The sequence below is a fragment of the Plasmodium sp. gorilla clade G2 genome, assembly GCF_900097015.1.
Source record: "Plasmodium sp. gorilla clade G2 genome assembly, chromosome: 14".
NCBI lineage: Eukaryota > Apicomplexa > Aconoidasida > Haemosporida > Plasmodiidae > Plasmodium > Plasmodium adleri (nom. inval.).
This window is the reverse complement of record NC_041706.1, coordinates 2694885-2718761: the sequence shown is the minus strand read 5'-3', so window position 1 is coordinate 2718761 and position 23877 is coordinate 2694885. Positions and strand designations below refer to the sequence as shown.

General features: G+C 17.6%; 8 protein-coding genes across 8 annotated transcripts; 5 read left to right on the top strand and 3 right to left on the bottom strand.

Moving 5' to 3' along the window:
* Nucleotides 1-375: 375 nt before the first annotated feature.
* Nucleotides 376-1674, bottom strand: PADL01_1469300 (nucleoside transporter 3, putative; the record flags this gene model as incomplete). Its single annotated transcript, XM_028685000.1, has 1 exon — nucleotides 376-1674. The coding sequence occupies one exon, from the start codon at nucleotides 1672-1674 to the stop codon at nucleotides 376-378; it is 1299 nt and encodes a 432-aa protein (XP_028541023.1).
* Nucleotides 1675-4673: 2999 nt separating this feature from the next.
* On the top strand, nucleotides 4674-5462 carry PADL01_1469200 (small subunit rRNA processing KH domain protein, putative; the record flags this gene model as incomplete). Its single annotated transcript, XM_028684999.1, has 1 exon — nucleotides 4674-5462. The coding sequence occupies one exon, from the start codon at nucleotides 4674-4676 to the stop codon at nucleotides 5460-5462; it is 789 nt and encodes a 262-aa protein (XP_028541022.1).
* A 1142-nt stretch (nucleotides 5463-6604) lies between these two features.
* On the top strand, nucleotides 6605-7681 carry PADL01_1469100 (shewanella-like protein phosphatase 1, putative; the record flags this gene model as incomplete). Its single annotated transcript, XM_028684998.1, has 1 exon — nucleotides 6605-7681. One exon carries the CDS (start codon nucleotides 6605-6607, stop codon nucleotides 7679-7681), a length of 1077 nt encoding a protein of 358 aa, XP_028541021.1.
* Nucleotides 7682-8462: 781 nt separating this feature from the next.
* On the bottom strand, nucleotides 8463-9269 carry PADL01_1469000 (conserved Plasmodium protein, unknown function; the record flags this gene model as incomplete). Its single annotated transcript, XM_028684997.1, has 1 exon — nucleotides 8463-9269. One exon carries the CDS (start codon nucleotides 9267-9269, stop codon nucleotides 8463-8465), a length of 807 nt encoding a protein of 268 aa, XP_028541020.1.
* Nucleotides 9270-10449: 1180 nt separating this feature from the next.
* On the top strand, nucleotides 10450-10986 carry PADL01_1468900 (translation initiation factor IF-1, putative; the record flags this gene model as incomplete). The annotated part of the gene is made up of 1 exon (XM_028684996.1): nucleotides 10450-10986. One exon carries the CDS (start codon nucleotides 10450-10452, stop codon nucleotides 10984-10986), a length of 537 nt encoding a protein of 178 aa, XP_028541019.1.
* A 1164-nt stretch (nucleotides 10987-12150) lies between these two features.
* On the top strand, nucleotides 12151-14553 carry PADL01_1468800 (conserved Plasmodium protein, unknown function; the record flags this gene model as incomplete). The annotated part of the gene is made up of 1 exon (XM_028684995.1): nucleotides 12151-14553. The coding sequence occupies one exon, from the start codon at nucleotides 12151-12153 to the stop codon at nucleotides 14551-14553; it is 2403 nt and encodes an 800-aa protein (XP_028541018.1).
* Nucleotides 14554-15941: 1388 nt separating this feature from the next.
* PADL01_1468700 (splicing factor U2AF large subunit, putative) lies at nucleotides 15942-18542 on the top strand (the record flags this gene model as incomplete). The annotated part of the gene is made up of 1 exon (XM_028684994.1): nucleotides 15942-18542. The coding sequence occupies one exon, from the start codon at nucleotides 15942-15944 to the stop codon at nucleotides 18540-18542; it is 2601 nt and encodes an 866-aa protein (XP_028541017.1).
* A 1231-nt stretch (nucleotides 18543-19773) lies between these two features.
* PADL01_1468600 (helicase 45) lies at nucleotides 19774-21414 on the bottom strand (the record flags this gene model as incomplete). The annotated part of the gene is made up of 4 exons (XM_028684993.1): nucleotides 19774-19791; nucleotides 19940-20072; nucleotides 20236-20954; nucleotides 21088-21414. 4 exons carry the CDS (start codon nucleotides 21412-21414, stop codon nucleotides 19774-19776), a joined length of 1197 nt encoding a protein of 398 aa, XP_028541016.1.
* Nucleotides 21415-23877: the final 2463 nt, after the last annotated feature.

Below are 23877 nucleotides of genomic sequence, written 5' to 3'. Positions count from 1 at the left end.
AGAAATACATATTAAGTAATTCTTTTCATGAAAAAAATTATATAAATATATAAATATATTTATATTATTTATTTTTTTTCCAATATAATGGAATTGTTGTCCTTAAAAAATGAGGACAAATAAAATAATAAAAAATAAAAAATAAAAAATAAAAAATTTTACGAGAAAGCAGATGGCACAATATGTATATATATATATATAATATACATATATATGACACTCACAAAAACGTATGAAATAGTCACAAAATTATTCATATTTTAATCTATATAAATATATATATATATATATATATATATATGTGATAAAATTTTAATTGGTTTGATAAGAAGAAAAGAAAAAAAAAAACTTCTTTTTTTCTGATTTTAAAATGACTTAAATTAAATTCAAAATTCTTACATGAACCTTGGATAATAAACACCCACTGGTTATTCCAAGTATTAAACATAAGTAAAGTATATTTGGAGTTAATTGAATATATTCGTATTTGTTTTCTTCTTTACATGTTTCTGGTGCTTTCAAAAAAATTGAATTATTCACCAATCCATTCATTAGTCCAAATAAAAATGAAAAGCTAATCAGCATAATATAACTAAAGTTATGTGTATAATGAAGGCTTGGTAAAAATAAAAATATGGGTAAGAAAAATACCCTGAACAATGTGCAAAATACTAAAGTAGAAAAATCTGTTTTTAAAAACTGCTTTCTTCTATAATGAACTAAAAGGTGAGCTATAGAATCACCAAATAATAAAAATCCAGCTAATGTTCCTTTTAATTCTTTACTAACATTCATATAAGTTGGAAATATGGATGGATAAATTTGATAAGTCAAAAAACTTGTAAAATATGCAATCAACATATATGGCCACAATATTTTCATTGATTTTATAGAATCATAAAATATTTTTTTATTAATTTTTAATCCCTTATCTTTATATTTTTCATCTAATATTCTCACAAATGTTTTCTTGTATAGTCGGTATAGGATAGAAAAACATGTTAATGCTAATAAACAAATAGTTACACAAAAAAAAGTAAACATCTTAAAAAATTTCAGTTCATCATTCGGAAAAAATACATAGGCCCCTAACACATATATTATAAATACTATAAAACCAGAAAAAGATAATCCACATACATATGCACTACAATAGGCATGTTTAAACAAAACACATATTTTCATAGTTGTCATTTTAGATATACAAGATACTAAACCAAGAGGTATAGCACTGAATATTATAATCTTATGTCCAATGTAGTCAGTTTTAAAATAAACAACTAAATTTAATATAACTAATATTATTGTCATAAATATAGGCATAAGCAAATTCCATTTTAACCGATAACTTCCAATTAAATGTAATAATGAACATACAACAATCAATATTAAACTTTCCATTAAGGCAAATTCGTTTATCATAATGTCACTTACATTAAAAGTACTTTTAAAATAATCAGCCATCGATACAATCATAAAATATGGAGCATCAGCTATTATAGCCATTAATGCATATGCTGCACATAATAAATTCCTATACCTATCTTCTTCAAAAGTATCTACTTTTTCAATATGATATGGATAAAAAGATTCAATATCTCCAACTTTATTAGGCTTTTCATATAATACACCTAATGTCGTATGAAAGGTATCCTCACTCTGACCGTCACTCATCTTATTAAAGAAAATATACAAAAAACAAAAAAAAAGAAAACTACCTTCTCATATAAATTCTTTAATAAAATGAAAATGTAAGTATAATACGAAATATATAATCAAAACATTAAAATGTTCATATGTATATATATATATATGTATATCTTTACTTATTTATTACAAACTCGGGGAAAAACAAATTTATATAACAAAGCAAAAGCCATATAAATTTGTAGAAAAAAAAAAAAAAAAAAAAAAAAAAAAAACAATAAATAAATATAAATGAAAAAAAAAAAAATATATATATATATGTATATATACAATACATAAGTTCCTATTATATTTTACATTTTAGTATTTACATATATTTTTTTTTCACTCATATATATATATACATTCTTTTAATATATTTGATTTTAATTTTATTATTATTTTTTTCTTTTTGGATACCCATAATCCTCAGTCAGATAAAATAAAAATAAAGGGGCCTATGCACACACACGTATATATATATATTATATCGCTAACATCTATTCATATATATTTCAAAATGTATATGTATAAAAATATATACACATATAAATATATATATATATAAATATATTCTTATTATTCTTCAGTGTTCCACATTATTTAATACTATACTATCATTGATATTTTAAAAGACGTACAACAATGATTGGATAAATGCCCATAATCATCTTGGCACATTATTAATTATATGAACAATAAAATATATTATGTTTATTTTATATATCATCAAGAACAAATATAAATAAATATTTATGTGTGTAATATAATTTTAGGTCAGTTTTGTTTGTTTGGTTTTTTGTTTTTTTCTTTTTTGATGCCTTAAATATATATGTGATTATATATAGAATAAATATATTACTATATATATTATATATTTGTATAATATATTTATATTTTCTTATAGGTCTGGATAATTTATTTTTTATGTTGTTTTTTTTTTTTTTCTTCTATATATATTAATAATATAATATTGTTGAAGGTTTCAAAAAAAAGCACAAAATGTGTTAATAAAATTTAAAAATTCAAATAATTACTTTAATTTTGTAAAAAAAAAAAAGGAAAAGAAAAAATACATATATATATTTGTATTTTATAAAAAAATAACAAATATACAAAAATATTCAAATATATTTCTTACAATTTAAGAAAAGAAGAAAAAAATATATTAATTAAAATATAATATTATATTAAAAGTTTTCATTCATATTTAAATGAGAAAAAGAAAAATAACAAAAAAATGATACAAAATAAACTTTTTCTTTAATTTCTTTAAATTTATTTATTACTTTTAAGATAGAAATTTAAACTTTTTTTTCAATAATAAATAAATATAAAAATACAAAAAATAAAACCCTTTTCTTCTTTTCTTTTTAAAAATAAAAAAAATATAATTAATAGTATTCGAGATGTTATATTATAATATATAATATTATACATATATATATATATATATATATATATATATATCATATTTGTATGGAATAGTTTTGCTGTAATACATTATGAATATTTTTTAAAGCACACTTTTTGATATTGTACTATATTATATATATTATCACACATATATATAAATATATATATATATATACATATTTTATTTATTATTTTTTTTGATATATCAATATAATTCTCATAAAAATAATATTTCTAAATTTCCTTTTCCTTTTTGTTTTTCTATTTTTTTTTTTAATCCACAGAATTGAATAAAATAATATACATCTTAGCGACTACTATATAACACATAAAAAAAAAAAGAAAAAAATACTTTAGAATGATTAAAGTTTGATCAATTATATTTATAATAAAACCTTTTATTTTTAATGTAAATCATTAAGATTAAAAATAAGATTTAATAACCAAAAAAAAAAAAGGAAAATAATATACAAATATATAACACATAAATGTTATAGATCTGTGAAAAGAAACACTTTATCTATTATATATATATATATATATATATATATATATATATATAATATAAATTATATCAATATCTTACTTCATTATTTCTTTTGTTTCCACTTTGTCCTATTATTTAATATTTATTATTATTTTTTAGGATAAATAAAAAATATCAAACAATATATAAATATATAGAAGTATAAATAATATTTTTAAACTGGAAACACATATATAATGGCTGTATTGTATTAATGAAAAAAAGAATATAAATTGTCAATTGAATATCTTACAATATATATTATATAAATATATTTTTTATAATTTTTTAAATTAAAAAATACAAAAATGTTAATATTATAAATAATTATGTTATATAAAATATATATATATATATATATATTTTATTTTAATAAAATCAAAGAAGCATACCTTACTGTTGTATTGAGTATATACCTATTTAATATATATATATATATATTATAATTATACTTTATTATAATATATAATAATTTTTTTTACTTAACTTCATTATAAAATATATTATATATATATTATATATTTTTTTTTTTTTTTTTTTTTTTTTTTTTTTTTATTTTTACATATTAACATTCAAAATTATAGATATTCTAAAAATTAAAATTTTTTTTTTTTTTGTAAAAAAAGAAAAAAGCAGAGTAACATCCTATTTTATTAAATACAAATAAATTATATAATTATTTTTTATTATTAAATTTTTGTTATATTTTATTTCATTATATATATAAAATGAATATTTAAAAAAAATAGAAAATTTCCCTTGATTTAATAAAAATAAATATACATTTTTTATTAATTTTGTAAGTCCTCGAATAAAAATAAAATAATTTCTTATATTAAGAAAAATTATAATTAATATATTTATATATATAATATATATTTATATTATATAATTATGTAAAGTAAAAAATTGTATATATTTTATTTTTTTTTTTTTTTTTTTATATTATGTGATTTGTATTATTTTATCCATATATTTTTATATTTTGATATACTTTTATATATAATAAAGTATTTAATAATTGCGATTTATTATACTTGACAAAATGACAAAAAGGATTATAAAAAATGATATAACATCGAAAGGAATAGCTAGAAGTTCAAAAAGTGATGTCACTTCATTTAAGGATGAGGATAAAGTATTAGAAAATACTAATAATGTTCAACATAAAGGACATATATTAACAATAGAAAATATTTTAGATAATGATAATAACCATATAGATAGTACGAATGATAAGAAAATAAATAAGAAATTAATAATTAAGAATAAGAAAAAAAATAATAATATGAATACACATGAAATGAGAATTATAACAATACCTAAACAAAGAAGAAGTTCAGTTATAAAAAATTGGTTAGAATTAATAAAACCAATAGTAACACATTTAAAATTAGAAATAAGAATGAATAAAGATAAAATTGAAGTACGTACATGTAAACTAACAGAAGATAAAAATAATTTACAAAAATCATCAGATTATATTAAAGCATATTTATTAGGATTTACATTAGAAGATTCTTTAGCCTTATTAAGAATCGAAGATTTATATATAGAAAGTTTTCAAATTCAAGATGTCAAAATATTAAAAGGTGACCATTTATCAAGATGTATAGGAAGAATATGTGGAAGTAATGGATCTACAAAATATGCAATTGAAAATGCAACAAAAACAAGAATTGTTATAGCTAATGATAAAATTCATATCTTAGGTAGTTTTAATAATATTAAAATGGCAAGACATTCTATATGTAGTTTAATCCTTGGTTCTACACAAGGAAAAATATTTAATAAATTAAATATTTTAGCAAAAAGAATGAAAGAAAGATTCTAAAATTAAAACATATATAAAATAAAAAAATAACAAAATAACAAAAAAAAAAAAGGAATTTTTTTTTTTTTTTAAGTTCATTATGATAATTTATATTTTTATTACACACAATAATTTATAAGAAACATTTCTATGCTATAAATTTATGTATTTTTTTTTTTTTTTTTTTTTTTTTTCTTCTTTTTTATGTAATATGTTATTATATCATATTATTTTATATTACATTATTTCATATTTTATTTTATTATAATTTAATTTTTTTTTTAAAACAGGGAAAATTTTAACCGTACAAAAAGATTTGTAGATTTAAATAAATTATATATTGTAAATAAAATTAAAAATAAAAATAAAATGGAACAAAAATTATATAATATATATATAATTAGGAAAATAAAAAAACATTTGAAAAATATATTTTTCATTCATCATATAAAAAATATATATATATATATTATGTCATTTATTTATTTATTTATTTATTTATTTATTTTTTATTTTTATTTTTATTTTTTTTTTAAATTTCGTTTAAAAATTTTATACATGCCATTCTTTATTTAAAAAAAAAAAAATTACATATTTATACATATCAAATACACATGTCAACAATTCGTGTGTAGGGTCATTTCATTTTTATATCATTTCCACTTTAAGAAGAAATAAATATATATAACAATTTACATTTGTAAATCAATATTTCCCCTCCATTTTTTTTTAATTTAAAAATAAAAGAAATATATATGTATGAATAAGTAAATGGAATTTTATCCCGATATAAATATATTATATATATATATTATGAAATAAATAAAATAAAATAAAATAAAACATAATAAAACATAATAAAATATAATAAAATAAAATAATAGTTTTATTTATTTATTTATTTATTTATTTATTTATTTATTTATTTATTTATTTATTTATTTATTTGTTTGTTTATCCATTTTATTTGTTCAGTGATCATATTTAAATTATGATTGTTCATATATTATAGATAAAAATTATTGTCCCATATATAAATCTTTTTATATATATGTAAAATTTTTTTTGTAATAGTTTAACATAATAAAAAATAATACATATATACATATATTTATTATTTATCTTTATATTTACCTATTGATTTGGTTTAATTATTGAAAAAAATGCATGTAGACAAAATTTTTTGGCTAACCATAATTACCTTTATTGTGAAAAATATTCAATCACTATGTTTATCTAAAAATAAATATCTTTTTAAACATTTATTAATGGACCGAAAAAAGTTGGATCCGAGTTATACTTATAAATATGATAATATACAATGGAATAATAAAATAATAGCCATTGGAGATATCCATGGAGACGTGGAAAGTTTAAAATTAATATTAAGACATTCAAATTTGATAGATGAAAATGATGAATGGATAGCTGAAGATGTGATGTTAGTACAAGTAGGTGATGTATTAGATAGAGGTGTATTTGGTCCATATATTTATGACTATCTATTAAAATTACAAAAAGATGCAGTGAAAAAAAATAGTAAAGTTATTTTAATTATGGGTAATCATGAACAACTTAATTTATGTGGTGCTTTTCATTATGTGAATGAAACTGAAATAATGTTATTTTTTCAAAATAATCTTAATAATAGAATTTTTAGTTTTACTAATAAAAATGGAAATTATTTTAAGAAACTTATTAGATTACCAGCTATGGTAAAAGTAAATAATATTATTTTTACACATGGAGGAATTAATAAAAGCATGTCTCAATATGATATTAACACTATTAATTTAAAAACAAGATTACAAATAGAAAATAAATGTAAAAAATTTAAATTTGAAAAATATAATTATTTAAGCAGGGATGGGGTTTTATGGACTAATGAATTTTCAAATAATGTCAAAGTACAACCAAAAAAAACATGTAAAAATTTATTAAATATTCTTAAAAAATATAAGGCAAAAGGTTTAGTTGTAGGACATACTAGGCAAAAATCACATCAAATTCAAACATATTGTAATAATTCATTTTTTCTTATAGACACTGGAATGAGCTTATTTATGAATAATGGTCAACCATATCCAAATTATCTACAAATAGAAAAAGGAAATTTTAAATCAGTTCATTTAATTGTTGAAGAATACAACAGAAAAAAAGAGTGTCAAGGAAAACAAGTACAATTAAATAAACCATATAAAAAAACAATATGTCTAAGTCATAAGATTAAAGATTTATAAAAAAAAAATAAAAATATAATTCTTTTGTTATTCATGTATTGTAATATATATCCAAAAATAAGAATTTAAAATAATTATATTTTTATTATATTTAATTTTTTTTTTTTTTTTTTTTTGTAATGTTTTCATATTTGATATATTATCAAATATATATATATATATATATATAATTACTTTTCGAAAAAAATTTACTTTTTTATTTTATTTTTTTTTTTAAATACTCAATTTTGCTTTTTTTGTTTTCTATATGTTAATATTTAATGAACCAATTATTATATGTCTAATTATATCAATTATTTATTTATACCTTTTTTTTTTTTTTTGTTTTTTTTAATTTTTTATAAGTTTTGTATAAAACAAAAAAAAATTCATTTTAAAATTAAGTCAAAATGAAATAAGTGTAGCGAAAAAAAAGAAAATTTCAACAAATTGATGATAACAAAAAAATATATGAAAATGAGAAAAAAAAAAAAAAAAAAAAAAACATATATATATATAGATTTAATTTTATGTAAACAAAATATATTTCAAGATGATTGTTTCATATGTTACGAGAAATGTGTACATATGAATATATAATTAAAAAAAAAAAATAATAATACATTCAAAAGCGAAGATAAATTACTTGTATATATAAAATGAAATATTACCACATAAATAAATAACATAATATAAACTGCAAAAAAATATATATAATATAATACTATTTTTTCAAAACAATAAAATCATCATTATATATATATATATATATATATATATATATATATATATATAATTTTTGTTATTTGCCAAATTTGAAAATACAAAATATAAAAATACATAGAGATATTGTTATAGACAAGATGATAACCCTTTTAAAACTATAATATTTAATTTTTTTGAGAATTTTTTGTATTTGTGGTATATACTTATTAAATGTATCCATTTTTTTAAGTTGTTTTATAATATTATTATTCTGAAGTTTCAATTGAAATGTAGTACTTTCACCAACAGATAACATATTATCCAATTCACTTAAAGAATTTTCTAATGCTACTCTCTCACTAAAAACATGACCCATATCATTATTATTATTATTATTATTGTTTTTTTTTTTATTATTATTATTTACATCAGAAATAGATGTATTATTTATATTATTAATATTTTCTTTTTTTTTTTTTAAATATATATTATTATGAAAATATGCTTTATCCATACTATTTTTCATAGTTTGTAACTGTATTTTAAATTTATCAAATATACTAAAATATCTTGTAATTTCTATAGAATAAGTACTATATTTATTAAAATATTTTTTCATAGTATCTAAATTTTGTATTCCATCTTTATGTAAATATTCTAAATCTTGTATTTTCTTTTTATTTTTTAATAAAAATTCATTTATCTCATCTTCTTCTTGTTTATTTGGAATTCTATTCTTATAACTATTGTCATACTTATTAATATTATCATTAAATTCTGTTAATATCTTCTCAAAATTCAACTGAACATTTCTTATATATTTCTTGTATTCTCGATATCTTATACTGTCATTATATTCGTTCAGTTTCTCATCATCATTTACAGACCCATACTTCTGTTCCATAATAATATAATATACTTTTTTTTTTTTTATTACAAAAAAGGCAATGTTAAAATATGCTCCTCATAAATATTATATACAATTCAATAAATAACAAAAAAATCGTAAATCAATATAAATATATTAAATATATATATATATATATATATATGTATTTTTTATTTTTTTGATTGGTTCTTTTTTTTTCTTTTACTTTATAACTCACTAACATGATTTGGGTCCTTTCATTTTTTAAAACACGATACAAAAAAAAAAAAAGAAAGGAAAATTATATCATATATATATTATATATATATAATATTTTATAAATATGCGAAATTTATACTTATGAACAGAATAAAAGATGAAACGTCGGTTCTTATAATTTCATCAAATTAAAAAAAAAAATATATATATAATATATATATATACATATAATATATGCAGTATATTTATAGAAAAATTCCAAAAATAAAAGATAAAAAAAAATTGAAAGGCATAATTATATAATTGCTAACTTGAATGTATAAGTTTTATATTATATAAGATAAAATTAATTATTAAATGGTATACATATATATATAATATATATATATATTATTATGTGTACAAATATATTTCATGATAAATAAAACAATTTATAAAAAGGAAAATTAAAGAAAAAAAATAAAAAAATAAAATAATAATATTATAAAAGTATATATATTATTGATCTATTTATATATATATATATATATATATATAATTATAGCTATTTATTTAATTTATTATTTATTTTACATTTCAGAATAAATTAATATATTCCTTCTTTTTATATAAATTATTTTCTTAATTATTTAATTTCTTTTTTTTTTTTTTTTTTCTTTTTTCATTCAATATAATATATTTTGTAAACGTATTTATATTTTTGTATTGGAAATTATTTAACATTTTAATTAAAATTTATGACTAAAATAAAATTTAAATAAAAACATATAAATGCATTTATAATATATTATATTGAATAGAAAAAAAAAAAAAAAAAAAAAAAAAAAAAAAAATACTTATGGCTTAATCATATTGATTTATTAATGCCTTTATAAGTTTTCCCCTTTCTTATAAACATCATAATTTTTTTGTAATGCGAAATATAAAAATGACAATGTTGTAACATAAATTAAAAATAACACAATATATATATATATACATATACATATATATATATATGTGTAGTGTTTTCATAACCCGTTTGTCTTTTTCTTTTTTTGTTTTTCTATTTTTGGTTTTTTTTTTGTATATCCCATCAGAAGAAATAAGAGTTGAGAACAAAACATTCTCTTTCTTAAATTTTAATAATAATATATTACCATGGAAAAATAATAAAACATCATCAAGACTTTTTCATAAAATACCATGGAATAAAAATCATATGAAAAATAATATAAATCATTTTTTAAGAGATAAAAAAGGAGTACAGATAACATTATATGGAAAAAATGATAATTCAAAAACAAAAGAAAATGATACATTCGAAATGAATGGAGTAGTAGTAGAATGCTTAGCTAATACAAATTTTATTGTAAGCATACCAAATGGTGAAAAATTTTTATGTTTTATATCAGGCAAATTAAGAATTAATAAGGTTAAAATTAATTTAGGAGATATGGTGAAATTCCAAATTCATAAATTAAATTTTGAAAAACGAAGAGGTAAAATTGTATTTAGATATTTACAGCATACGCCCTTAAAGAAGAAAAAATAAAAATGAAAAGTTAATAAAACAAATGTACCTTACATGAAAAATATAATATATATATATAGAGATATATATATATATATATATATATATATATATATATATACATATATTTTATGTCATTATAATTTATTTATTATTTTTTTTTTTTAAATATATAAATGATTAACTTTATAAATTTTAAAACATACTGTATATTTATAATTTTATTAAAACTTCTTGTTTAAAATAAAAATATTTTAATTCACTATTATTTTAAAAAAAAAATTTATATCGTATATAAAATAAATATTTATATTATAAGGCATGTTATTTTTATACGTACTAAAAATGTATTGAATATTTAATATTTTAAAGGATTATAAAATACTTATTATTATGTAATTATTTGAAACTACTTAATTTTCCATGTTCCTAAAAAAAAAAAATAAAAATAAATCGCAAATTATTTTATTATATCTTTATATATAATAATATAATAATATAATAATATATTTATTTATATAAAATGAATACAATTTGAACACATATTTGTATGTAGTCGTTTTATAATAATTTCCCCCATCTGATAAAATATATAATTGTACATATATTTATACAATTATATATATATTATATATATTATTGTATCATTTATATATTCACCATAATATAATTATTTTGTTTTTATTTATTATAAAAATTATATAAAATATTACTTATATTGCGCCTTAAAAAATAAAATAAAATAAAAATTAAAATAATACATTATTATTTATATATATGTTTGTTCATATTTAATTCTATCAATTAATTTCTCTTTTTCTCATTAGAAAAAATAATCCCTTTATATATATATATATATATATATAAATGAATATAAAATATGCCATTTGAAAAATTTAACATTTTATATAGAACTATTTTTGAAAAGAATATAATCACGTTATATTGTATGTTAATATGTTCATTTAATATAATTTTTTTTTTTTTTTTTTTAAACTTTTTTATCATATTGATGAAAAAACAAAACATTCAGCTATTGACAAATATATAGAATAATATCTTCACATATATATAATATATATATTTATTTATTTATTATTTGTCAAGCATTACATTTTAACTTATATATCATAATATTTCATTCTTCTCTTTTTATTTATTTTATTTTATTTTGGTACAAAAAAAATGAGTTCCCCAGCTAACGAATATACCAATGAAAAGAAAAGAAAAAAAACCATTGAAGAAGAAAATGTAAATTTAAAAAAAAAGAAAATCGAATTTGAAGATGATGAAGAATTTGAAAAATATGTTTTTAGTAATTTTAAAAATGTTGATGAAAATTATAATAATAAAGAGCAATATGTTTTATCCGAAATTACAAAAGCATTTTTTAATGATAATAGAAAATATAAAAGTATAGAAGATATGGCGAATGAAATAAAATATCAAGCTATAAAAAATATTAAAAAAAATTTAGATATTATATGTAATAATGAATGTACTAGTCCTTTTTTCGTTGAACGATTTCGTGTTAAATATATTAATGAACAAAATGTGTTAAATATAAAAACAGCTCAGAATTATTTTAAAGAATTTGTAGTATTATATAAAAATAATAATTTTAATGATTTCAGTTTAGAAATAAATACAAATATAGAAGAAGGCGGTGCCAGCGAAAAGAATAATATCCAATATGATGATGATATCGATAGTGCTGACAACCAAAAAAGTAATGATAATACAAAAGCAAAATTAGATAATTCAAATAATAATGATAATAATATAGAGAAAAATAAAAATAATTCTATATTAAATGAAGAAAATATGTATATCTCCAATATATGGAAAGAAAAAATAAAATGCAAAATTGACAATATTAATGATAATAATATATTAACCAAGATATTAAATTATATAGGTGGTACATCAATACATGTTGATCATATACCTATGCATTTAAATAAATTTCATATATTAAATACCCTAAGTCATTTAAAATATAATGTAATGAATATAAATATATGGGATGTATATAATACTAAAGATACTAGGGGACAGACTTTTTTTAGAAGAGCTAATATATATTTTAATAATAAAACCTCAGCTTCTAATGTATTAAATACTATACGAGAAAATTCGTATGCTATTAATATTCATCAATGGTATATGAATAATGTCAGAAGAAATATATATAACAACATTGATTTTAAAATATGTCCACCTATATGTTCACATATAGAAAGAATAAAAAAAGATTATAATAATGCAAAAGCACTTGTAAGAAAATTGGATTATTCATGTGGCATTAATATGGACCTACTTAACAAAATGAATGATGACACATATTTAAATGCTCCAGTAAATAAAAGAAGAAAAGTTGATGACAAAGAAAATGGTGAAACAAAGGAAGATATTAGCAAAAATATATCAGATATTAATACATTAAATGATAATAATATCGTCAACAACACAAATGATCATAATGATGACAGAAATGATTTTGATAATGAGAATATTCCAGAGAGTCCAATAATTTCTATGATAGAAAATAATGAAGAACAAAATTATGATGTAAAAAAAAAATTAGATATTTTAATTTTGTATCTAAGATTTGTTCATAGTTTTTGTTATTATTCAGCAAAAAAATTTAATACATATGATGAGCTACTTAGAGAATGTGGTTATTTCTATCTAAGAGTAAATATAGGGGAAAAAAAATTACACAAAAATTTTATTCCAATTTTTTATGAAAATTGTAATATAGAAAAGGATAATACATACTTAGATAATGCCATAATTAATGCTATATATACTGAACAAAATACCTTATTAAATGAGGATATAAAAAATAATATATCAATAAATAAAGAACATAATAATATAGAAAACAAAAATTCTTTTGTAATACATAATGAAACTAATAACCATAATGAAAATAGCAATTATGAATTAAAATATTCAAATCATATGTTATTATATAAATTATTATTAAATAATAAAAAAAAAGAAATATTTTCTGTTCAAGATGAAGAAGAAATGAAGATATCAGAGTTTCAGTTGAAATGGCTAGTTCATTTTGATAATGAAATAAAAAATGCTATTAATAACAAATATTATGAAAATATTAATATAGAAAAAACAGAAGAATTTTTAGATATATTAAAAAAGGATTATGCATTAACAACAAGTGATAATAAACAAAGTGATATTAGATGTTCTAAATGTAAAAAACTTTTTCATCATATTAATGATTTACCAAATCATATCTTCTTAAAACATAATCAATTTAAAATGAAATTAATAACTGAAACTGAAGTTCAAATAATGAAAAAAAAGTTTTATGAAACTCCACATTCTTTTCATTTTCTTTTCATGATGGAAAAAAAATATAATTACATGTTCAAAAATTATAATTATAAACATTCCATTTTTAAAAGAAATAAAAGTTTTATAAATCATAATTTACATATATTAAATAATACAAATAAAAATGAATACAAAGATTTTGATGACCCACAACAAAATGTTTTACAGAATGTGAAACATACTAGCACAACTAAGAGCAAAGATTTCTATGACGATACATAAAAGAAAAAAAAATATAAATAAATAATATCAAATAGTTTGTAAAAGTATAACATAACAATAATAATAATATAAATTAAAAGGATTAAGAGATCTATATATAAAAGTAAATATATATATATATATTTATTTATTTATTTATTTATTTATTGTTAATCTATATATATTAATTTTCTATAATTTTATAACTTTTCTCATTTGATTTATTTTTTTTTTTTTTTTTTTCATTTTTTTATATTATAAAATGTGAAACTATTATTAAGTGTGTTGTTATATTTCACAAAATTATTCATTTTTTTTATAATACACATTATATATATGTATATATATTTTATATTGTTTAACATTCTTGCTTCTACTAATGATTAAAGATTAATTTATATTCATGTTTTTTTTTTTTTTTTTTTTTATTATATATATTTACACATATATAATTACCAAACTGAAGTTTTTAAGTGAATTTTTTTTTTTTTTACTTCTTATGGAATACAAAGGGAAAAAAAAAAAAAAATAATAAATAAATAAATAAATAAATAAATATCACAATATATTATATCATATTATATTATATATTATGATAAGAAAGTAATTTATAGTTACTCAAATTATAAGTATCTAATTATTCTTTAGTACTTTAATTTTCCATATATAACATAATAAACTATATATTTTATTATATAATATAAAGGTATAATATGGCATTTATCGTTTTTATCATAAAATTTATATTATACATATATATATATATATATATATATATATATAATTTACTGGTTAAAGTATATCTATGTTATATATTTACATAATATATATATTTATTTATATATTTATATATTCCTATTAATTACTATCAGCAAAAAAATATGAATATAAAATTATTTATATATAATATAAAGAAATATATTATCAAATCTTCCATAATATATTTAAAATATTTTTTTTTTTTTTTTTTTATTCTTTCTATAATTGTAAAAAAATAAATATAATAATAATAATAAATATTTTCTTATATATATATTATATATATATATTTTTTTTTATATATTATTTTATTTTTTTATTATTTCACATATATATATAATATATATATGTACATATATTGAATTTTTTTTTTATTTTTTCATTTATTTTTTTTTTTTTTTTTTTTCAACAATAATGTGACATTAAAAATAAAGTAGTACATTTTCTATAAAAATAGTAGAAAATAACAAATAATCACAATATATAGTGTACTAATAATTACATGTAAAAATAATTACAACGTAATATTATGTACATTTATTTACGTATTTATCAATAGAATAAATCATAATACATATATATATATATATATTGACACAAATTATATAGAAAGAAAAAAAAAAAAAAAAAAAGAAAAAAAAGGTACAATTATGTGGAAAAAACTGACTTCACTTAAAAATAGTAATAACAAATCTGATGTAGATAATTTAGAAGAAAATGATAAAAACAATATAAATGAAAATAATACAGAAAATGAAGATTCCGAAAAAAAATGTAAAGAAACTATTAATGGTTTGTTAAGTATTAAAAAAAAAGATACTAATGAAAGTGATAAAACAGATGAATATAACTTAGATACAAATAAAAAACAAAAAAGATTTTACGAAAAAAAAACAAGTAATTCAGAAGTTGAAGAACAAAAAGAAATATTAAAAGATGATACAAAAGAAGAAAATGTAAATGATAACACAAATATAAAAGAAAATGAAATTCATAAAAATGAGCTTATCTCCAGTAATAATAAAAGAAAAGATAAAAATGAAAAAGATCAGGAATTTAATGAAGAAAAAATCCAAAATGATAAGAAAATTAATCATTCTCTTGATAAAGAAGAAAACGATAAGGAACATGAAGATAAACGAAGTAAACAAATAGACCTTAAGGAAGGTAAAAATGTTCTTGAAAAGATAAAGGAAAAATTCGGAAAAAATGTAGATGAAAAAATTAAAACTAATGAAAGCTTGGAGAAAAGAAAAGATTCACATCATGTGAGAAACAAAACTGGAAATAGAAGTAATACAAGTAGAAGTAGAAGCAAAAGCAGAGATAGATATTCAAATAAAAGAAAAACAATAGAAGTATATTCAAACAGTGAAGAAAATATGGAAGGAAAAAGAAGAACAAATAGCAGGGAAAAAAGTATTGAATATAGAAAAAAGAGTAGGGATCAAGTGACAGATGGAAGCAAGGAAAAAAGTAGACAAAGAAGTAGAGAGAGAAGCAAAGAAAGAAGCAGACATAGAAGTAGACATAGAAGTAGACATAGAAGTAGACATAGAAGTAGACATAGAAGTAGACAAAGAAGCAGACAAAGAAGCAGACAAAGAAGCAGACAAAGAAGTAGACACAGAAGCAGAGACGAGGGGAGAGATCGAAGCAGAGATAGATGGGGGATAGATCATTCTAGAAGTAGATACAGACGTAGTAGAGATAGAAATAGAATTTCATATCATAGTAGAAGCATAAGCAGTGGTGAAGAACATTATTCAAAAAACAAAAAAAGCATAAAAAGAAGAACGTCAAGATATAGTATAGATAAAGATTCATATTCAAATTCATCTAATAGTACCCATAGAAGAAGAAAGAGAAAATCGTCTAGTTCAAATGAAAGAGGAAAAGATGATAATAATTCAATACAAAGAAAAAGAAAAAAAAGCAAATGGGATACAGTGGACGAAAGCTTATTAAATAATAATTTATTAAATAATACTGTAAGCGGTATATTTCAAAAGTCCTCATTAACAGTAACAGGAAATTTAATAGGTCAAAATAATATAATAACAGATTTAAGTAGAAATCCATATGAACAAGATACAGATAAAAAACAAAGGAAATTATATATAGGTAATATTCCACCAAATTCTAAACAAGAAGATATTGTAGATTTTTTTAATAATTCTATTTTAGCTGTTATAAAAGATTCAAGTATAGATGTTAAAATAGGTGATGTGCAATTAATGCCAGTTATCAAATGTGAAATATTTAATAGTGATTCTAGATTTTGTTTCCTAGAATTTAGAACAGTGCAAATTACTTGGTTATGTCTAAAACTTGATTCAATACCATACAATAATTATTGTTTAAGAGTAGGAAGACCACATGATTATATACCTCCACCTGAAGGAGATCCTGCATTTACTACTGAATTCACAGATATTAATATGGATGTATTTGAAAAATTAAAACCCAGTAAACCTATAAACTCGAAATGTAGTAGTGATGAAGAAAATAGATTGTATATACAAAATTTACCACATGATTTGAAGGATGAACAAATAAAAGATTTATTAGAACAATTTGGAACTTTGAAAGCTTTCAATATTATTAAAGATTTAAATACAGGCCTAAATAAAGGATATGGTTTTTTTGAATATGAAGATAGTTCATGTACACAACTAGCTATTCATGCTTTAAATGGTTTTGTATGTGGACAAAATATTTTAAATGTCAAAAAAGCTACATTCAATAAGCAACCAAATAATAACCATAATATTAATAATAATAATATGAATAATCAAAATCCCAATTTTATAGCATTACCTAATAATACTGATGTACCAGTAACACTTTTACCTACATCTATATCTCAAAAAATTTTAAGTAATTCAATTATAGGATTACAAGTTCAAGCATCAAGAAAAATAGGTGAAAAATCATCGAAGGTAGTACAATTAACTAATGCAGTATTTCAAGAAGATTTAATTGTTGATAGTCAATATGAAGAAATTTTAAAAGACATAAAAGAAGAAGCTGAAAAATATGGTCCATTACAAAATATAGTTATACCCAAACCAAATAAAGATTTATCATATGCAGAAGGTGTTGGAAAAATATTCTTACATTATGCTGATGAAGCAACAGCAAGAAAAGCTCAATATATGTTCAATGGACGATTATTTGAAAAAAGGGTAATATGTGCTGCATTTTATTCAGAAGAACATTTTCTAAAAGGAAAATATGTTTTATCTTAATCTATATAAAATTTAAAATATTGTTATATATATATATATATAAAATACTTCTTTTAATATACTAAATATTTATTACATTAATGAATTTCTATATTTTACCAATATATATAATATATATATATATATAAATACATCTTTTAATATACTAAATATTTATTACATTAATGAATTTCTATATTTTACCAATATATATATATATATATATATATATAAATACATCTTTTAATATACTAAATATTTATTACATTAATGAATTTCTATATTTTACCAATATATATATATATATATATATATATAAATACATCTTTTAATATACTAAATATTTATTACATTAATGAATTTCTATATTTTACCAATATATATAATATATATATATATATATATATATATATATATATTTATTTATTTATGTTTAATTTTTTGTTTTTTCTATTATCAGCATCTTTAAATCAAATTATTACAAAAATAAATTTTTTTTTTTTTTTTTTTGTGTATAAATATAAATTAACACAAATTCTTAGAATTTCATATCATATAAATATATAATACATTTATATATAAGAAATAACCGTTTAAAATTCTCTAAATGACATTATTCTTATACAATAATACATTATATTTATATTAATTTTTTTTTATTTTTATACAGTTTCAGTTTTATTCTTTTTATTAATTTTAATACATTATAAAATGTAATTTTTCACATTTTTTTTTAAAAAAAAAAATATAAGATAAATATAAAATTATATATATAGATATATAAATAAATAAATATATATATAATATATAATTGAAAATGAATTCAAAGATGAGAAGCTAGTAACAAATTAAAAATATAAAACATGTTCCACTTTATTTGCTAATAAAAACAGATTATATGAAGAATATATATAAATAAAAAATATATATATATGTAAGTGTATATATATATATATATATATATATATATATATAAATATAAGAATATATATATACACACACCTACACAATATAAACATGTTCCATATTAATATAAAAATGATTGTTTGCAATAATAAATATTTGAAATTCTTCTTTTTTCTTTTTTTTTTTTTTTCAATCCCATATATATTTAAATATATATATAAAGATTAAAATACCATTGGCTTAAAATGATAATGTATATATAACAAAAATGAATTTCATGTTATGAAAATATTTATATATAATTAAAAAAAAAAAAAAAAAAAAAAAAAAAAAAAAAAGGGGGGGTTTATAAATAGTCAGCAACCTACAAAAGGGAAAAAAAAAAAAAAAAAAAAAATTTTAATAAAATTAAAAATATATTATTATACAAGTAACAATCGATAGATATAAAGTAATACATATATAGATACATATATATATTTTCCTTTTATTTTAATTTTTTTTTTAATTACTTCTAAGGGCATTTCTTCTATTTGAGTACTATAGTAGGATTCGATTTTCTTTAACTTATCTTTTTCCTTATCATCGTTGGTAACAAAATTGATAGCAACTCCCTTACGACCAAATCTTCCAGAACGACCAATTCTAAGGAGAAAATAAAATAAAATAAAATAAAAATATAATATATTAAAGAAAATGTTTTAAATTTTTATAAAATATTCTCAATAATTAGTAATAAAAAAAAATACACACATATATATATATATATATATATATATATATATATATATATATTTTTATATATTACCTGTGAATGTATGTATCTGGTGAAGCTGGTAAATCATAATTGATAACTAAAGAAACTTGTTGTACATCAATACCTCTTGCTAACAAATCTGTTGTTACTAAAACTCTTGTGGATCCTGATCTGAATTCTCTCATAATTAAATCTCTGTCTTTTTGGTCCATATCTCCGTGCATACATGATACAGTGAAAAGACGATTGTGCATTTCTTGTGTTAATATATCAACCTTTTTCCTAGTATTACAATATATTATAGATTGTGTAATGGTTAATGTTTCATATAAATCACATAAAGTATCTAATTTCCATTCTTCCTTTTCTACAGCAACATAAAACTGCCTAATACCTTCAAGTGTTAATTCATCTTTTTTAACTAAAATAGTTTTGGGGTCTCTCATAAACCTAGTAGTTAATTCTAATATTTCTTGTGGCATTGTAGCAGAAAATAAAGCAACTTGAATATCTGGTACTAATTTCTTAAAAACTTCATATATTTGAGCCTTAAATCCTCTTGATAACATTTCATCAGCTTCATCTAATATAAATAACTTTAATCTATCAACACCTAAATGTCTCTTGTCAATCATATCATAAACTCTACCTGGGGTACCAACAACCATATGTACTCCTTGTTTAAGTTTATCGATATCTTCTCTTACGACAGTACCTCCAACACAAGCATGGCACTTGACTTTTAAATAATCTCCCAAAGCCAAAACGACCTAAAAATTGGAAATTCACATATATATATATATATATATATATATATATATATATATATATATATATTGATATATATTGATATATATTCACATAGATATATCATTATTTATATTTCATTTTAATCATTATTACCTTTTGAATTTGTTGAGCTAACTCACGAGTGGGGGCCAAAATTAAAGCTTGACATGCAACATAGTCATAATTAATTAACTGCAATGAAGAAATAACGAAAGTAGCTGTTTTTCCTGTACCTGATTGAGCTTGACCAATTGTATCGTAACCATTCAAAATAGGCTTAATACCTCTTTGTTGAATTGCTGATGGCTTTTCAAAACCATAAGAATATATACCCCTTAATAATTTTTCATTTAATCCAAGAGCGTCGAATGTATCAACAATCTCTTCTGTATTTCCTTCAATGTCGTTTTCATTATTAAAAGTCTCTTCTTTAGTACTCATTTTCTCTTAATCTAAAAATTAAATATACCAAAAAAATAATATATAATAATATTATATATATATGTACTTTTCAATTTAGCATATATCTAATTTGGGAATAATATATATGTTTTTTTATATATCATAAAAATAATATAAATATATATACATATATATAGATAATATTCTTCAATATATTATTATTTAAAAATATATATATACTTTTTTGTAATATATTATATATTAAAAATTTTAAGTTATAACAATTTCATATGTTTACAATATATATATATATTATTTACATATATTTATAAATATATATTTTTAAATTCTATTTTTATTTTCTTTATTTTTATGTTTTCTTATTACTTGAATAAATTATAAGTTTTATATAAATTCTTTTTTTGGATGGATAAGAAAAAAGTATTTTTTTTTTTTTTTTTTATTTATAAAAAAAAACTTTATATAAATATTTTATATTTATATATTATTAATTATACTATTTATATATAAATATTTTTATATTTATAAAATTTATCTTTGAAATATATGATTTTTTTTTTTTTTTTTTTTTAATATTTATTTTGTAAAATAAAATATAATAATATACATAAGTATAAAACTTGTAAGGGGGATTGGGTTTATTTTATTTTATTTTTTTTTTTTTTTAAACAAAAATATTTTAATAGTAAATAAATAATATATATATATATATATATTATATATATATAATGAAAATAAAAAATTAAATAAATTATAAATATATAATAATAATAATTTATATTATATATGAATATATAAATAAGAAATATAATAATATTATATTATAAATATTACATATTTTGTTGATGCAAAAAAAAAAGGCATATATATTAATATATTATAATATATATAATAACATAAGGACACTTCCGCCTATGTTTTTAAATAAATATTTTAAATATATATATATATATATATAATATTATATATGTATTAATATATTTAAACGTTTTTTTTTTTTTATATACAAATATTGTTCTATATATATATATATATATATATAATATATAATATAATATATATTTACATATATATTTTTTTTATTGAAATTTCTAAAACCCAAGTAGGTAATAATTTTATTTGCTGAAAATACAATTATAATTTCTATATATTTTAACTATATTATTTTATTATTAAAAAAATTAAAACTATGCTTATATTATGATAATATATATATTATAATATATAATTATTATATCAATAGAGAATAAAAAAAAAAAAAAAAAAGATAATATATGCTTATATTATGCTCACTTATGTATAGTTAAAAATGGATGTTAATGTCAATAAGTATACTATACATATGGAAAAAAGAAAAAAAAAAAAAAAAACAATACTAACCATAAAAATAAGTATATTAGAACTATTTATTATATATATATGTATATTATAATATTATAATCTAATTTTATAATTGTAATTTTAATATATAATACTATAATGATAAAATAAATAAGTAAAATTATGGGGTTAAAAAAAAATAAAAAAATATACATTTACATAAATAATAAAATTTTTTTCAACCATATAATAAATAATAATATAATATATTATTATATATATAATATATGTTAAATATATATTTATTTATTATTAATAATTAAATACAATATTTAATATATATATATATGATATATGGAAAATTTACTTATTTTAGTTTTTTTTTTGGATATATATATTTATCTATTATTAAATGCTTATTCTATAATTATGTGTATTTCTATATTATTATATTAATATATATATTTAAAAATTAAAATATTATATATATATATATATAATAATAATAATAATAAAAATAATAAAAATAATAACGAAATATTATAACACATAAAATAAAAAGATATATATATATATATATATATATATATATATATTAATAATATTATGTTATTTATTCATTACAACCCTTATATGTATTAATATATATTGAAGTAACATTATACACATTTAAAATGGTTATAAAAAGATAACAAAAAAAATTAAGGTAAAGTAATTCTCCAAGAAGTTTATATAAAAATTCATGCTCTATCTTTCTTCTTAATAATATTTAGAAAAAGTAATTTTTAAAGTTCAAAATTTTTTTAATAAATTAATAATAGGTATTTAAATATTATTTTCATGTTTCTTTTTAATTTTTAAAAATCCTTATATGCTTCTAATGAAAAAAGTTATCATAAATAGAATGTCTAACGGAAATTAATAGATTAATACTTTTTTATTTGCTTTCCTAATATTGCTTCAAAAATATAATTATATGTATAACATCATAATTATTTTCATATCTTAATATTTAGTTTTTCTTTTTATTTTTTCTTCATTGTTTAAAGGTTGGATATATATCATAAATTTGAATTATCAAAATATATATATATATAGGAGTAAAAAGTGGTTGCTAACTTATATTTCCTACATATTATATATATATGTTTTATGTCTGCA